The 18,170-nt window shown below is 41.1% G+C and overlaps 1 protein-coding gene and 1 long non-coding RNA gene across 3 annotated transcripts in view; one reads left to right on the plus strand and one right to left on the minus strand.

Moving 5' to 3' along the window:
* Nucleotides 1-18,170, minus strand: part of LOC133262637 (uncharacterized) — a 111,867-nt gene that overhangs the window by 33,469 nt on the left and 60,228 nt on the right. The window contains exon 2 of the long non-coding RNA XR_009741371.1: nucleotides 15,228-15,286. This is a non-coding gene — a long non-coding RNA (uncharacterized LOC133262637). The remainder of the gene's footprint in view (nucleotides 1-15,227; nucleotides 15,287-18,170) is intronic.
* EDN3 (endothelin 3) lies at nucleotides 895-16,600 on the plus strand. Of its 2 annotated transcripts, XM_061442024.1 has the most exons (6): nucleotides 895-965; nucleotides 1,059-1,297; nucleotides 1,681-1,921; nucleotides 13,265-13,429; nucleotides 13,933-14,034; nucleotides 14,887-16,600. In XM_061442024.1, the coding sequence occupies exons 2-5, from the start codon at nucleotides 1,246-1,248 to the stop codon at nucleotides 14,000-14,002; spliced, it is 528 nt and encodes a 175-aa protein (XP_061298008.1). In that variant the 5' UTR covers nucleotides 895-965; nucleotides 1,059-1,245; the 3' UTR covers nucleotides 14,003-14,034; nucleotides 14,887-16,600. The 2 variants fall into 2 exon arrangements, with proteins under 2 accessions (XP_061298008.1, XP_061298007.1); XM_061442023.1 differs by lacking the exon at nucleotides 895-965 and having other exon boundaries at nucleotides 982-1,297.

Raw genomic sequence — 18,170 nt, forward strand, 5'->3', positions numbered from 1 at the left:
CTTAATGAGGTTGGGTTTTTTTTTGTCAGTGTTGTTACTGAATAGTCTACACCAGAAGCTGGAATTGGGGGCAGGGCTGGAGAAGAATGTGGTGCAGTAGAGAACGGCGTTCCTCCTTCAGATAACATAACCCAAAAGATCCTGCAACTGGTTTTCTACTCACAAAACAGATTTCAGTGAACATGTCAAGTTGGCACATGATACATAAAAGCAATTTTGGCTGCAGCTCTTTCTGTTAGTACTGAAACTTTCTTAAATAAAAATTGTGCTTTGATTTAAAATATTCACAATTAAATTTGCTAATCTTTCTCCACGTGCTATCTATGACATTTGTCTCCTAGAACAGGATATATTATACTTACTACTGTAAGAAAAGGTATAGCCAATTCCCTTAACCCTTGAACCCTTACCTATTATCACTCAATAGCTGATATGATAATACCAAAAGGGGCCACGTGCAGGAGTGTTTTCCTAGCACAAGTGTCAGATATTTCGCACAATATGAAATCTCTTTTTACCTTAAATTTTGCGCTGTAGTCATATTTCCCCGCAAAGAGGTGGCCAGAGTTAAACTGGGGGAAAACAAAGTATTGATAAATCAGTGACTTCATTTCACCTCGAAAACCCCTGGTAGACTCCGAGGAAAAAAGCCTCAAGCAATTCCCAAACCCATAGCCCACGTTTGAGTCAAAACTTCGCGGTTTTATCGCACAAGGAATCCTCTGTCCTGCTGGAATTATACGGGGAACAGCAGGATCAGCTTAAACGTGACGAACCAAGATCAGCATTAGCAGTAACCGCTCCGGGGGGGGATGGGGGGGGGATAGGGGGGATGGGATGTGCTGCTCCCCGGCCCTTTACCTGCCGGGTAGGGAGCGGGGGCCGGGCGGGCGCTGCTGCCCGCGGGAGGGGCAGGCGGCTCTCGGCGGGTGGGAGGCGTCTGCAGCTGGAAAACAGCAGCTCCGGTTTCTGATCGGTTTGGGGGTGGGGTGGGAGGTGTGTGTGGGAAAAGCCCAGCGATGGATCTTCCCTGCTTTTGACAACACTCTCCCCTTCAGGCCTGATCCTGCACTGGAGGGAAATAACTGCGAGAACCACTAATCACACCTCCGTGTGGGAACTACCTCCGGTAGCAGCGTGTGCCGCCAGCCCTGCCTCCAACCTGCAGCGGTTGCTCCGGGACGGGCTCGCTCGCCCCTGCAGTTCACCTTTGCCTGCACTTCACAAGAGTGCAATTTGGGTTTAATGGAGCTCAGTTTATTGTTCCTCTTTGGCCTTACAATTACGTCGACTGCAGGTAACGTGAATTTCTTTCTTTCTTTCTTTGCCACTTCCACGCATGCACACAAAGGCTGGGTTTTGGTTTTTTTTTTTACTTCTTCCAAAAGGCTGTGAGCAACAGCTCACTCCCGTGCGTGGTAAGTAGTAACCAGACGCCAAAGACATCGCTTGGCCGTATGTAGGTTTAAAACCAAACCACTGGCGATGCTCCCCGAGCCCGCGGGGCCGGGGTGAATACAGACATAACGGTGCTTTTCGCAGCCCTGAACCCCCTCCGGGTGTAGCTGGCGGTTCGGGTCCCGTTACGGAGGGGGCTACAAGGCGCCTGGGGTAGAGGGGTTAGTTCTTGACGGGACGCGAGAACTGAGCCGAGCTGAGCTATTCTTTCCCGCGGTGCAGGGTCCGCGCTGCCCCGGCCCCACTCGCTGCCGGTACCGGTGGGCGCGGAGCCGCGCCCCGCGGCGCTGGGGCAGAAGGAGCGGGAGCAGAGCGAATCGGCGGCGCCGCCGGCCGGCGGCAGGGCCCGGGTGGACGGCGGGGGGCTGCGGACCCGAGCCCGGCGCTGCACTTGCTACACCTACAAGGACAAGGAGTGCGTCTACTACTGCCACCTCGACATCATCTGGATCAACACCCCCGAGTGAGTGAGTGAGTGAATGAGAGCGGCGGGACGCGAAATGGCGGGCTGGGCTGCCGGGGGCGCGACCCCCGCGGCGGCGGGAGGTTCCCCGCCCGCCCCGGGGACCCCCGTGGGAGGCGGAGCCACCGCACCCCAGGTAGCCCGGGCCGAGCCACCGGAGCGGAGAGGGCTGGGGCGGCTCTGCCCGCCGGGCCTCCCGCTCCTCCCCGCCCCGACACCTGCCGGGCCCGCCGGGGGGGGGGGGGTGCGGCGGCGAGCTGAACGGGCCGCCGGTAAGTGCCTCCGGCCCGGCTGCCTCCGGTCCCGTTCGCGGTACCTGCAGGGTACGCGGCGGTGCGCGGGTGCCTCAGCGTGCGCTGCGTGTGCAGGCGCGTGAGATCAGCCACGGGGGGAAAAGGACTTAACTGTGCAGAAGAAATCTGCTTCCAGTAAACCATTGACTGGGAAAGGAAGAATAGTTTGTGCCGTTCGAAATGAAGAAAATAATCTGGAAGTACCCTTTGTGATTAAAACAATTGTCGAAACCCTCAATCTACCAGATTTAAGATGTTGCAGAAGGCCCTCTTTTACAATAGTGTTTTGTGGCAATGGCAAGGAAGTTTTTGTTTCAACTCATAATAAAAACAGTGTTGGAAACATAACACTTCCCAGGAGATGGAAATTGTGAGTTTCCCACGGGTTGGTGGGTGCAGGCACGGGCCCTGGCACTAGCATCAGGAAAAGAAATAATTTCTTTTCTATGCCCACACTGTGCCTACAGTCTGAAGGATAGAGGCCTCCTTTTCCTGCACCCCCGGGTATATGTATCCTGTCTGAGTAACTAAAACAGCCCTAAGGATTCGTAAAGGTTCTCATAGGCTGATAGGCCACAGGCCTACAGCAACCACAGCAGTCTGTTCATCAAAAAAAGTAATCAGTGGAGCAGATGAATCTTCAAGAATTAAAGATCCGTAGGCTGTGTGACTGTAAACTTTGACACATGTCATCAAGTACACCACTGACTGCAGCTTGGGAACAGTTGTACTAACTCAGATCTGCCTTTCAATCAATTGCAAAACTTTTAATTAAAATAACAAAAGGAATATTAAAAATAGAAAGTAGCAATGAAATACGTTCAGTCAGATGGGGTTTAGGGCACTTAATTTGTAACTTCACCTGTGTGTCCTGGATAGAGGTCATGTGTGATGACAAGTCTTTTGAACTCCTACCAACCTGTAAGTATCATGTGTTCACACAAGTCATTCAATTCTTGGAGTTCCATACCTGCACTAATCCACCCAGGATTACTTGGAATTATTTTAGCCAAATATTTATGACTCAGTATATTTAAGTCAGAGCTCACCAGTGAAAACAGGGGAATGACATTCCTTTCCCCCCTACACACTGAATAAATAGAATTCTGATAATTTTAAACACATACACACACCCCCCTCGTTCTTTTTAGGATATCCTGTTTTAAGTCTACAGAAATTACAATTTTCATTCCAGTGGGAAAAGTATTTAGTGTGCATTAAAAGTGGAGGATTTTTTCCTACCTGAAAGTTTGGTGCAAACATCACCAAAGAAAGAACAAAATTAAAGAGTAAAATATATATAACATTTTCATGATATCTACAGCATTAGCAATGAAGTACATACAATAATCCAAATATTAAACAGTTGGGGCTGTAAGTCTCTGCCTTCTTAACTGCTCAGTTGTACATAAAATAACAGCAGATCTCTCAGATACGTAAAGTCTACCCCTGCTGTCCAGTGTATAGGTTAGCCTGTAATGACTTGATGTGAGGTCTAGGAAATTCTGATTATCCCACTTACATTTTGTGCCATGTTACTGGACATTTTTATGTAAGCTATAGAATATGTTCAATTTCAACATTCAATTTGAATATTAAGTATTCACATAGAACAACAGGTTTTGGCTACTGTGCTCCAAAGATGTGAACCTGTATAACTTAGCCACACTGTTTGAACTAGATTGATCAGGATGCTGGGGACCCAGTGGTTTTGGATAAGTAGTGGGTGGATGATGGTGGAAAGTAAGGGAATTGGTTTAGTAGGAACTGAATTCTCTTGGATGTGTCAGTGCTCATTAGAACTGGGCTGCTTTGCCTGTCCTGCTCCTTTCACTGATCATGAGACTTGGCTGCTCTGAGCCAGCAAGGTGAGCAATGAAAGGAAAGGCTCTGTGCAGGGCTGAGGGAGATATCCAGGTCTCCCTCTAAGCTGAAAGAGTGCTGGCTTGATTTTCAAGAAATCTAGGATTTTCTTCCTAGGAATGCTTCTGTATATGAGAGCAGAGGCAGTCACTGAAATAAGTATGGGTATTAGATACTTTGGACCGTGTTCAGTGCAACAGAGGCAGGATTAATAATTCCTGTCACACTTCTGAATGATCAGGCACTAATTCTGGCCTGGTGTCCTACTTGGAACAATGTTTCCTTAAGTAAGAAGGTACTTCTGGATGTGGATGAGAGAAATCAGGCCTGCTTGTGCAATTTAATATCCCAAGCAAGTTATGCTACTTCTTTTAAAAGGAAGTAACCACTGGATCTGTACAGACTGGCAGTTTGTAAATGGGGTTTTTACATGGCTATTGAAGGTTTTTATATTTACTAAAAATTTGGCTCAAATGTGATTTTGAGAACCATACACATAATGGGAGGCCAGACACAGGGTGTTAAAGACCGGGGAAGTTTTCCAGACATCTGTTAATTCTGGTCTTCTCTCTGCTTATTTAACTACCACATCTATTTTGGGTTTATTTTCTACATTAAACTCTACAATTACCTTTTATTACTTTTTATTTCTTATTTCCCCTGACTAATATCATTCACTTTATCATTTCTTACTCCTGTTACAAATTCCCTGTTATTTTCTGTTTCCAGGTTACTCTCTCCTCCATACTTCAAAGTCAAACTTTACTTTCTTGCATTCTTCCCCCTGCTTTTCCCAACAGAAGATACTGTTAAGCATTGTTGTGATACATCCATAACAAATCTCGGTCATGGCCTCTCTCTCCTCCTGTTCTAGAAAAGTGGTTAATGTTTTTATTGAAACTGTTGGAGGCAGAGTGATGACAGGGGATCTGTTCCTATCCTTGTGGAGAAACCACTTGGATCAGCAGGGTGACAGTTGCAGGAAAGCACAAAATTGCAGAATATGCAGGTTTTGACTCTGTAGCTATTGCCAGTTAAATGAGAAATCATCTCTACACAAGTTTGAGTACTGCTTTATAATTGTCCATGAACCACTGCTGTTAGTTCAGACCAGTAAGTGCACCAGTGTTACTCTGACATAGCTGGGAGCAGTGAGAGCCCTAAGTGGAAAAGACAATGACCTTAAGAAAGTCAGGTCAATCAGAGCAGAATAATGCAATTATGCTGTGTAGACAAAGGTTGTGTAACAAAGCTAATTAAAAGCTGGTAAGTTGTTCTCACTGATAAAATGGATTATTCAGGAATTAGTTTGCAATGTATTTTTTTGTCAAGTGATTAAACATGCTTATCTTGATCTACAGCTAGACAGGTTTTAAAGAAAAAAGAATGAACAGTCTTTTAAAAAGTACCTACTGATGTAATACTGCCAAAACCTGATGCTTACTTCTCTAAGTTAAAGAAGAAAATACAGGCAAGATTTCTTTTAGATCTGCAGTTCTCCAAAAGGGTTCTATATTTCAGTATGAACTGAACATGTGCATCCGACAATAAAATGTGGTTCAATCAATAATGTTAGTGTTGCCAAAGCAACACTAGAAGCTTCAGAGATGCACAGAATGATTAATAAGAGATTAAAAAGTAACAACTATTAGAAAATGATACTATCATGATAATACAATATTGGATACTCAAGCAGTCTTCAATTCTGAAACAGAAGTATAGTGAGAATTTATGGCAATAATCTGGACAGTTTCAAAGGGATATTAGCATAGATCCACAATGGTAAAATTACTTCCTGGCTCAGACTAGGTGCCAAAAATAATAATTTCTTGAAGTGTTAAATCAAAGGAGTTTATTTTCTGTATGATGTCTTATTTCAGTATTTGCCCCTATGTTCAAAAAAGGAGTAAGGAATGGAAGAAATTATGTTATTAAGACCAGCTTACATGATGATCTAAAGAGTGTGCCAATTACATGAATTTCTGAATCAGGAGAATTGGATGGATAAAGTGACAGGAAGAATTTGATCTAACACTGTGTTTGCAGCTCTGATCCCCTGTAGTGACGCGTTCTGTTTCCTCTGTGGAAGGACAAGGGCATGCACACACTTGCAATCTGTTGCTTTGCTCTGTGGGAATATATTGGTAGAGGATATGGTGAGCTTACGGTCACCCTGGTGACACTACAAGGATGTGGTGTTTGTCACTTCAATAAAGAAGGAATTTGTTTCTGTAACATATGCAAGTCAGATATTCCTTAGCACTAGGTCGGCTCCAGATAGTTTCCTCTGCAGAAATCTGTTTTCCTGACCTCATACGACCATATGTTGGGGTGAGAAAGGCTTTTCATACACTTTCATTCTTTTGGTCTTTCCTGAAAGTGATGACAGATGGGTTTGTTAGGGGTTCAGGACTTGTCAGAAGCTGAACAGACAACAGCAGCTGATTCCACATACAGTCAGTTCTCTTAACAGTTATCTTTGCTCATTAATGGCTTAGGTCACCAGAAAGTCACCTTAGAATTAAAACAATTTGTGCCCTATGATTGCTTCACTCATAGTTTTGTTCATATATAGAAAGGAAATGATGTCTTGGGATGTTGTTACAAAAGAGATGACTTAAGACAACCAGTTGGATGCTTGTTCTGACTGGTCTGCTGGCTAACTTCTCTTTCATAACCTTTTTGCTACCTGCATCTCACTGGTGATTGCGTTTTGTTGAATGGAAGCCCACACAGAATCATGGAATGGTTTGGGTTGGAAAGGACCTTAAGATATCTAGTTCCAATCCCCTGCCATGGGCAGGGATGCCTCACTCAAGACCAAGGCTCTGTTCAGCCCAGGCCTGAACACTGACAGGGATGAAGCATTTACCACTTCTTTGAGCAACCTGTTCCAGTGCCTCACCACCCCCACAGTAAAGAACTTCTTCCTTATATCTAACCTGAACTTCCCCTGTTCAAGTTTAAACCCATTTCCTCTTATCCTATCGCTACAGTCCCTGATGAATTCTCTCTCCAGCATCCGTGTAGGCCCCCGTTGGATATTGGAAGGCTACTATGAGGTCACCATAATGTAACTGAAAATGCTTTTCATCCTTATGGATATTAAGTAATATTATAAAGTATCACAGTTACCCCATTTTTTGAGAATTCATCATTGGATAAGGCTGGATAATATCCTGTATATTACCAGACATAAAAGTACACAGCTAAAGATCTGTTATTCAGCAAAACAATTAAGCATGTGCTTATAATCTTAATAGATCAGACTGAAAAAGCCTGCTAGCCAAAGGCATGATGATAAAACAGTGGCTGCATGCCAGGCCATTCAAATAAGGAAGCTGGTCTGTCATTTAAACAGTGTGCATGGTTAACTATCAGAACTGAGTGCCAAAAGAGAAGTGCTGAATCTTCTGTTGAGTTTTACTTTTCTGAATTAAGTTTGCCCTGCATTTTGCAGACTTTACTGTCCACATGTTCACTGAAATCTATTTGTCTTACATACGTGAATGCTACCAAGATTAGACTCTGTATAGGAACTGTATGTCCTAATCATGTTTAAATCATGTACTGACTTCACACTTTCAGTGTCTTACTGAAATGCGCACAACTTGCATGCCCTCCACAGTCTAAAAGTAGAATGTCTCCTCTTAGTCTTCCTGCAAAGCTTTCTTACAGTACTCACAGTACTGCAGCACCCTCAGAAAGACTTGAAATTATTTGGCTCTGCAGATTAAAACCCCATGGCACTGTAGGAGCTGGCCCTGCAGAGGACGGGGTCAGGGGGGAGACAGACGAATAGCCAGAGCCTTGAAAATTCATCTCTGGTGTTCATGCTGGTCTAATTCTAAAAGTAAACAGTCTCAAGGGCTGCCAAACCACAGTCACTTTCATCCGTCTGAAATTTTAACATGTTTATATCCCCCCAGATTTTTGGTTTGTTTTTAAACCAGCAGTGAGCTATACACAATGCAGAGAGTGGTAGAAACATGCATTAGGGCATGTATTTGTGTGCATGCCCTAGTGTGGTGGCTTCAGAAGCTGGCAGTAAGCACTCTGAAGTTTAGTTTGAAAAAGCTACCATTTGACACTTCATTTGATTCCTTTCCTCCATATTTTCCAGCTGCTCTGTCTTTTGGGATTTACCTCAGCGTATTTGCATTATAACCATCCCACTTACTAATAATATTCCCTGACAGCCAGAGGAAGAGGAATAATGGGAACTTGGGCCTCACAGACAGAAAATTCTGCACCGGATTTCCCTTATTTATTTAAACAATCATGTATCTTGCCACTAAACTGGGAACAAGTTAGGATTGGAATGAGAATATAGGCAATGTTGTTTTGAGAGAAGTATTTCTGTGAAACAGTGGCTCAGTTTATTAGATCAGATGAGCTCTACCCAGCCTCTCTGGGTATTTGGGGTGTTCATGGAATAACCCCTCCCTCCCATGCCTGCTTCATACTGCTTACCTCAAGAAATGTAGCCCAGCTTTTCACTCAACAACTCAGATATTTTTCTGATCATATTTCAAAAAGGAAACATGTAACATCATTTTGACACCTACAGGAGGAGGGTGACTAGTGATAAAAAGCTTTCAGAGTCTCTCACGGTATATAACTTGAGTACCATGAAGTCCCAGTGGGAGGGAAATCAAAGAACTCCTGTAATCAGTGAGACTGGATGGTGAAGTAGATATGTGCAATCCTTGGCTAGTTACCTGAGATAGTTATAAATAACAAACTAACGTAGGTCCTCAGAAATGCTGACTACTACTAAATTGAGGATGTGGAAAATACAGGTGTGGCTATAAAGGATAAAAGTTTGTTTCTTCTGAAAATAGTTTTGCAGCAAAAAGCTACTTGGAGAAAGTACAGCTTCTGTGAATGGAGCACATGGTTAGGATGACACAAGGCAGGCACTTCTTTGAAGATGTTTTTACTTCTTAAACGATGACGATGGGAAGGAAGGGATAATATGGGAGGTACACCTACTGTGAACTACTCTTAAAAAGTATGCCTGTTACAGAAAGAGTTGGAGCCAAAACTTTCAGAGCAGCCAGTGATCTCTTCACTACAGAGCTATACAATACTACTGCAGTAGCTATATGTGAAAGTATATACAGAAATATCTTTTATTTCCCCAAGCCTTTTTCATTCTGGAGACATTTTGTTTCACTTGGAGGATGATAAATTTTGCTTCCTTTCCATGTTCTTTGTTCTCAGTGGTCGTTACAGGGATCTCATACATTTTAAGATTGTCTGGAAACATTGAAGACTGTTGGGAGCCTTGCTGGCCTGGATGCACGCCAGAAAATATATTGCTGAATACTGAAATCACAGCATCTAAGATGATTGCTGCAACCCCCTCATCCCTTTGTTTTGGCTGAAACTCTCAAGTGCCCTGGAGGTATCTACTGTGTTTAAGTGGCTGGGAAAGTAGAAAATAATAGGAGCACACAGGTCAGTTATAACACAGCATGAGAAACTCAGCCACACGTAATAAAAATTTAACTAATTGGTTTTGTCTGAACATTCACTGAAAATGTGTGAACATTGTCTGAATTGGATCTGAACACTGACTATAAATGAGGGATAGCTGAACTTAGGCAAATCACATTTCCCAATTAAACTTGAAGGTAGCAGTTATTCAAGGGGCAGTTTGTTTCCTGTGTGAAATTTCCACTCAGATCACTGGCTCAGGATGGCTGTTTCACTATTCCTTGGTATTTCTTGTCTTTTTCAACAAACAGACGCCTCCTTCTAATAGTTTAAGGGCAAAAACTTGCTTCAAAAGCTAGCTCACTTTTAGGGGAAGAGCTTTGATGACTGTATTTTTGTGGACACAAAGTACAGAAATAATATAGGTTATTTCAGCATCTGAGTATCCAATCTGGATCTACGCTTTTTTCTTTTAAAATTCTAGGAGAAACATTGTCTGACCTAAAGACTGCTGTGTGTTCCTTCTACTGCAGAAATCCAAAGTATTTTGCAACAGACAAGAGCACACGGTGCTTTGATTGGCTTTGTGCTGTCTATATTATACATGGCATTATCTTTAATTAACAGATCTGTTGCACTAATTTTATCATTTGGAATAATTCTAGGTAGTGGAGAGTTGCATTAGCATCTTCTTTCTTTGCATTTGGAATAAAGAAAAAGTATCTTATACTGAAGAAGCAGCTATTTGCTTAAAATCAGACTTTCTGTAATTTAAAAAGTGCTTTAAAACTGAAGATGCAGCCTTGTGTGCACCTACTCACTGGCTGCAATAATCGTAGTGGTAACTGAACTCTACAACAGAGGGTTGCTTTCCCCAGAGGTGCCACACAGATACCAGTTCAATGTAGCACCATGGGAAGGCTGATCTGGAGTTGCATAGATTTGCTAGATTTGCTTGTTCTCCACTTTGTAGAGAGCAAAGGCATAACGGATACACAGTGCACCTTAGCTTTTAAATATGTAGAAGCCCATTTCATGGCTTCAGGAGAATTTTGTTCTCCTAAAGGAAAAAGTGATGCTCACAGAGTTAAAGGTCAGAAATTCAAAATTTCCTGTGAATAGTTTTTCGGGATTTTTTTTTTGTTGTTTTTTTTTGTTTTGGTTTGGTGGTTTTTGGTGTTTTTTTTTTTTTTTTTTTTTTGTTTGTTTTTTTTTAAATCTGTGGATTTGGGGTAGAAATATCCAAGAAGTTTGTAAATGGCTCTTAGCTGGTACTTTGTCCAGGGATCTGGTTGCAACCACAAGGAACACAGCGTAAGGGAACTGGTTGTTCAGGATCCCCAGAAGCTTTGCAGATGGCTAACTCTGCCTAGTTCAGATGTTTCTCATCTTCACTGCAGAGACACAAACTGTCCTGTGCATACTGAAGTCAGCAAGCTTTGGCTAAAGAAAAGAGATGCCTCAGCTGGAATGGAAAACAGAGTAGTGTCACAGAAGCCTGGTGACAACTAAATTTTGACAATAATTCTCATTCAGCGTGTTGAAATTGCTTCAGTTTGAACCTGAGCATTGCAGCCTCATAAAAAAAGAATATAAAAAGCAACAGGTAACACATGTAGCAACCTAAGATTAAGCATGCTGCTAGGTAAATGCTTCTGATACTTGTTCAGCTGAATCTCTTTGGTATCTCACTTCTGAACTTCTGAGAAAGAAGCATGAACTAACTTGAAATATTAGTGTTTTCAGCATCTGGAATGATAGTCATACACACACTAACATTTGCTTAAATGATGCGATTTATCAGTTGCATCAGAGTAGCTGACAGGCAAGAAAACATCTATGATATTTTAGCTCTTTGTTATGAATATTGTTGAAAGCCTCTGGGTTGCTATTGAGGTTTATTTGTTTTGGGCTTGAATTTTTGATTAGAAATCAAAACCAGGCATATTGGGAGAATTACGGTCATTAATTCATAAAAACAAGGAATGTATAAAAAAATATGACCATATAGCAGTTATTTCTGTCAGAAGTTACCTACATTAGCTGTTTGGCATTCATTATTCTAAGGTACATGGAAGTACAGAATTATTAATACTTGTCACTCACAACATGGGACTCATCCCTAATCCTGAAGACAATGAAGAGCGTTTTAAATGACTGTTTGAGAAGGGGCAGCCAAGAGTTCTGAAGTCTTTTAAGGTCTCTCCCAGTGTCTAGGCACAGCCACAGAATAAAGTAGTGAAATACACAACAGTGTGTGCATATAGGGGCAGCAGACCAGCACGTGCTCGAGAAACACCATCACATGCTCTCTGACACACAGGATTTTCTGTACTCCGGTATGACTTTATGATAAATTTCTACACGGTAGGTATGCTTTGGTTCAAGCTGTGAAAGATGCACTGCACTAGTACAAGCTCACACATACTGTAAGTGCAGAGATTTGAAGAAATTCTTTACATCAACTGCACTGATGTTACATCAAAAATTATAGCAGAAATGAAGAAAACAGTGTTTCTGGACCTTCAGCCCACCATGAGTGTAGGAAAATAACATATTTGCACCTTTCCCATTAATAGCCTAATGATGTTTTTGTGAAAGCAAATGAAAGAATTACAGGTATGTGATTCGTGGTTCCAGACTGATTATTCAGGCTTTGTTCTGTAACTTTCCCAGATCTAGCCTTACTTATCCTGATTTCCTCTTCCCTGCCTCTTGGTTGATTGGTTGTTTTTTTTAATTTATCCCCCCCCCCCCCCCCTTTTCACCTTTGAATTATGAAATTCTCGACAGATTTTTAGTGTTTGTGGCTTTGTGGCTTGCTTAGCCCATCCCTCAAGTACACAGGAATGTTTATGGGTCTCCAGAAGTTCCACGTGGTGTACGCCTGCTATCAGTTGAGATTGTTTAACAACTTGTAGGAGAATGATTTATGACATTATCCAATGCTTTTTGGGGATGTTAGCAGGCAGATGTTAGAACTGTGTCCTTTTCCGATAATAACATTGACTCCAACCCATTAAAGAACAGAGCATGCCAGATTACAGGGAAATAAAGAGAACTACCTCTAACTATTTCTCGGTGTGCTGCAGCACAGAATATGATTCCTTGTAGAAAAGCACTAGTAGATACGTACAAGGAAGATAATCTAGCTGTTTTTCACATTTTTAACTCCATAGGTCATGATCCAACTATGGTGCAATAAATCATGCTTACAGTTTTCTGCTTTTCTCAGTGATAAAATTAACGGTGGATCAGGCTCTGAATCATGAGGATGACACAATGATACGGTATTATTTATCTGGGGGAAGTCAGCACAGCTCCTTTTTCACGTCATACCAACTGCAGTGCTGAACAGAACGCATTTTGTGGATTTTTTTTGGGGGGTGGGGGGGGGGCTAGGGAGCCAACAAGGTAAAGAATAAGCAGTAGAAGAAGCAATAACCTGGGGATGTATTTGTATCAGCTGTTGGGTAATAATTGTTTTAGGTAGCCAGTGTAGTTGCCAATTAATTCTACCGGTTGAGCTGGCTGTCTGCTACTTTAGAACTGTGTGAAAGGCTGAGTTGAAGAGCAGAAGTTGTGATCTGTTACTGGGGGAACTTCTTACATAAGCATATGGTTTCATTTTTCTGCTGCTATTTATTACTTTGCATCAAGAGATCTATTTTCAAACCAGAAAATATATGGAATATAATTTTAACTGGCTCCTAAAATGTACCATTATTTATGATTCTTACAACAGGAGGACTGTGCCGTACGGGCTCTCTAACTACAAAGGCAATTTTAGAGGCAAAAGATCTACAGGGCAGATTCAAAATACTTTCCAGTCTTCAAATAGGTGTTCTTGTATGAATACTCATGACGAACAGTGTATGCAGTTTTGCAGAAGAATGCAAGACAGAAGAAGGTGAGTAGCTTTTCTTAATATTGCAAACTTCAAATAGTCAAACATGATTCGCTGTTGCACAGATGTGAATTAGTCAAGTTGCATGTATCATATGAAACCGATTAACAAATAGATTGATTTTTAAATAAACATTCTCCTCTCCAGTTGTGGTGAGTTAACCCTGGCCAGCAGCCAAGCACTTACACAGCTGCTTGCTCACTTCCCACTTAAGAAGGATGGGGGAGTGAACAGGAAGAACAGTGAGAAAACTCATGTCTCACAACCAGGAGAGTTTAATAGGTGAAGGAAAGAGGCCAAGCCTGCTGCAGTACTGCTATTTGCTGTTTCTTTTTATGATGCGGTATTTTTGAAACAGCAGATCTCCTGTCCAGTTAGGGTCATGCACTGTTTTAGAGTGGTTTAAGTTTTATCTAATCTAATAACGAGTGAAATGACATTGTCATTTTATGAATGGCTCTGTGAGGATAACTGATGAGAACACAGTGGCAATCTCTCTTTTCCAGAAATCATGGATCAATGAAACAGACAGGGGAGAAAGACCAGGGCAGGGAAGAACACACTTTGATCCAGTAGCGCAGAGAGTTCAGAGGATTCTGAACAGTCAGGTATGCTACAGATACTAGTATTTCTTTTCAACATTAAACATTACATAAACTTTCCTCATATTTGCAAAACTACATTTTTTTAACTGAGTACTATCAGTGCTTGCTAGATAAGGGCAGAGTCTGGCTCAGGACTTGTTTGGGATTTTATTTTTTTAGTGGTTTTTTTTCAATTACTCTTTTTCCTAAATAACCTCTAGTATACACAGAACTACTCTAGCTTTCCTCATGCTGATGTAGCTCCTTTAAAAGTTGGATTCTTTGGCTATAAGCCGATACATATTTTGGCAACAGTCCCGTTTTCTATTATTTTTTAGGGCATGGGCTGTTTCTATCTCATTCATTTAGCACTGCAATAGCTTCAGCTACATGTCCCTATGCAGTGCTTCAGTAAAACTTAAACTGTCAAGGTAAAGAAGCAGAACAAACTTTGTGGATACAGTATTTGGAGGGAAAAATAAACTTAGTTTAGATATTAGATATAAGGAGGCTACTGAGACCTTATAGGTAGTTTCAGAAAGTTCCAAGTTCCAAATCTACCCTTAATGCTATTGCTACATACAAAATGCAATATGATGTCAGGATAAGCAACTACTTGTAGGCCATTAGAACTAGACAAATTGTTTGTTTCTTTTTAAAGTAATTAATCACACCATTAGTCAAAATTTTTTGCTATGAAGGGAAGCACTTGGATTAGAAGTCCCCAGGCTGAATTTATTGCTATGATTATGTGATCAGAGGCAATTAGACAACTGGGTAGTATTTACTGTGCACAGTCAAGGAGATGAACCATAGTTCTATCAGATAACAGGCAGTTAGTCTGAATAATTAGGCAGTTTTTTGTTTTGTTTTTAGAGCTTTAATGTTTATTTGCTGAAGCTCAGAAGCAAGAACTTAAACTACAGCCCTCCCTTGAGATGGACAAACTTGATGCTTCAGTCTGATGCCAGTGGAGAATTCATCAGAGCGCAACACTTTCATTTCAACAATGCCACTTTGAGGGCATGTAAACATATATGAAGAAGCTTTCTCCCATGTTCCTCTCGCAAGAGTCTCAGTAAAGGGTAATATTTATCACATAACCTGGCAGGGAATGTATCACTATTGAAGAATTCAAAGGCAGATCTGAACTTCATCAATACAAAGCTTCAGAAACATTTTTCTATGCAATTTAAAGAAGAACAACAGAAACTTACTGTGCCACTTACTGCTCACTCTGTGTCTGAAGAATCCATCCCCAGCTTCATGCAGGCAACTGTAACTGGAGAATGTGATGAGTTAGACAGATTGCCTATACATGAGTTCTCATTAAGAATAAACTGATACAAAATCTTGCTCTTGTTAATGTATGCAAGCCTGAATTATCATATTTTAACTTTGTGGCAGATGTTTAAATGACAGCATCTATGCAGACTAAAGATGGATGGCTATTATAAATATTATAAACTATAGCAAGTCAAAAGTATACACTGAGTATTCAATAGATTACCTAATTTAGGCACAAATTATTCCTGCACTTCAAAGTTCTGTTCAAAAACTTCTACACTAGATGCACTGTAGTTGACGAACAGAACTCCAATTATTCATCCCAAAGAATTTCCTGTAGATGAAAGGGTAGGACTGTGGAACTTCAAATGAAACGTCATACAATCAGACTAACTCACTGTGCTAGACCATGTGCTGTTCTAAGCCCCTACATAAGTTATCATCCACATTCCTCTTTGCTAGTACTGTAAAAATCACATTTTTATCTCTTCATTGAAACATCATCACTGATTAACTCAGAAACTTGGCAATAAGGATTATATCCAGCCCTTAACGTTTGTGAATGACTTCTTTAGAAATCATGGACTTTGACAGGAGGATGCAAGAGTAAGCTGGAAAAAAAGTAACTTTTGCAAATCCTGTTCTGTATTATTAAAAAAAAAAAAAAAAAGAGGAAATCTCTTACTTGTGACATTACAGATGCTTTTGTTTGACTGACCTTCACACAGACTTTCCCCAGAGCACAAAGGTTAAATAACCCGATGACATTAAATTATATTTTCACATAAGAATGATGGAGACCAACAATAAAATGAAAATACATTAACAGCAGACGTGGTTGTATGTAAGCTTCAAACAGTGGTTATAGACTTTGTTTGAAACAAGAAAGGGAGGTCTTTGCCAAAATATATATATTTTATATATATGTGGATATATTTCATAAATTATTATAGTTATAAAATTAAATATATCTTTCAGTTATTGCATTTGTATCAGTTTCTTGGTATACAGCTGATTTTGTACATTAATGGAAAATAGATTATTTATTGTATAAAAACACTTCACATACTATTTTCCCATAATTTTTAAAAGACACTGTATAGTTTTGGGGTTTTAAAAAATAATCAAGCTTTGTTATGAAGAATGCTTATTAATGTTCCTTTATAACTGTCAACTGGATTCCCTCCCCACCCCAATGCATATGCCAAGGTCATACAAAAACTTGCTTTCTTCAGGAGATGAGAGTTCTCCTGAGAGTTTGAGAATTGAGTATGAAAACACAATAAAAATACTTTGATAATAATTACGCATAAGACGTTCCATCACAATTTTGTGTCCCGTTTGCTATAAACATCACCCTCGTCTGGCCTGATGTGTATCCTGACACAAAGGAGGAGGTAATGGTCATTTGCACTGTTGAGTTCTGTTTGTGAACAGTGTTCATTGACTTCAGCTTCAGTCATTGTACTATTTTTTCTCCTTGGAACTGCAGATACATTCCAGTGCTGACAGGACTGTCAGTGCTTTCTCATCTGACACAATTCAGCTTTTAGATGAACTGCTTAACTCTGTGGTTCTATTTCTACTGTCTTCTCCCACATGAATTCAATTCAGATGTTTAATTTGAAGATGGATTCACACCTTCCCCAGAATCACGTGCAGTTTTCACTCTATTTTAAATGTTCACTGGAAAACACCCCAACAAAACCCCTCAAACTGGGTTCTTTCTTTGGCATGAAGGTAGATTTATCCCTTGAGAGGTGGGCTATGGGTGTTACTGTTGTGCCCATTCCTCAATAAAAAAAAAAAAAATCCAACATTTCTCTATGTGAATGCCACTTTCAAATAGTTTGGGTCAGGGACTCTGCACAGCAGCTGAAAACATTGTGCCAATGTACCACAAGCAGTTAATGCAAAAAATCAGCCCATCAGGAATACAGCAGTAGAAAGAAAATGATAAATAACTGTTATATCAAACCCAGAAGAGGAAAAAAAAAAATATCTAAAGTTCACTGTAGATATCTCCAAATAAATCTATAAACCATATACCAGAAAGTTGCATGCGATGGGTTCTGGAGTCAAACTACCATTGTTCTGTCTGGGAATAATTAGTGGCCACGAGACTAACTTTACTTAATTCCATATGTTTATGTCACTATTAATATTCCTTCATTCTTAGGGACTCACTTTGCCTATTGTTAATTTGTAACTAGATGTTAAGCTTATCTGAAATCCAGTTTTTCAAAAATGATATACAAAACACTTTTCATAGAATCATAGAATAGTTAGGGTTGGAAAGGACCTTAAAATTATCTAGACCCAACCCCCCTGCCATGGGGGGGTTGGGTCACACTAAACCTCACACTAAACCATGTCACCCAAGGCTCTGTACAACCTGGCCTTGAACACTGCCAGGGATGGAGCATTCACAACTTCCTGGGCAACCCATTCCAGGGCCTCACCACCCTGACAGTAAAGAACTTCTTCCTTATATCCAATCTAAACTTCCCCTGTTTAAGTTTGAACCTGTTACCCCTTGTCCTATCACTACAGTCTCTAATGAAGAGTCCCTCCACAGCATCCCTATAGCCCACCTTCAGATACTGGAAGGCTGCTATGAGGTCTCCACGCAGCCTTCTCTTCTCCAGGCTGAACAGCCCCAACTTTCTCAGCCTGTCTTCATACAGGAGGTGCTTCAGTCCCCTGATCATCCTCGTGGCCTCCTCTGGACTTGTTCCAACAGTTCCATGTCCTTTTTATGTTAAGGACACCAGAACTGCACACAATGCTCCAGGTGAGGTCTCACAAGAGCAGAGCAGAGGGGCAGGATCACCTCCTTGGACCTGCTGGTCACGCTCCTTTTGATGCAGCCC

This window comes from Pezoporus flaviventris, unplaced genomic scaffold (genome assembly GCF_033815535.1).
Source record: "Pezoporus flaviventris isolate CSIRO_AGI_PZ_B2104156 unplaced genomic scaffold, CSIRO_AGI_Pfla_v1 ptg000213l, whole genome shotgun sequence".
Lineage (NCBI taxonomy): Eukaryota > Metazoa > Chordata > Aves > Psittaciformes > Psittacidae > Pezoporus > Pezoporus flaviventris.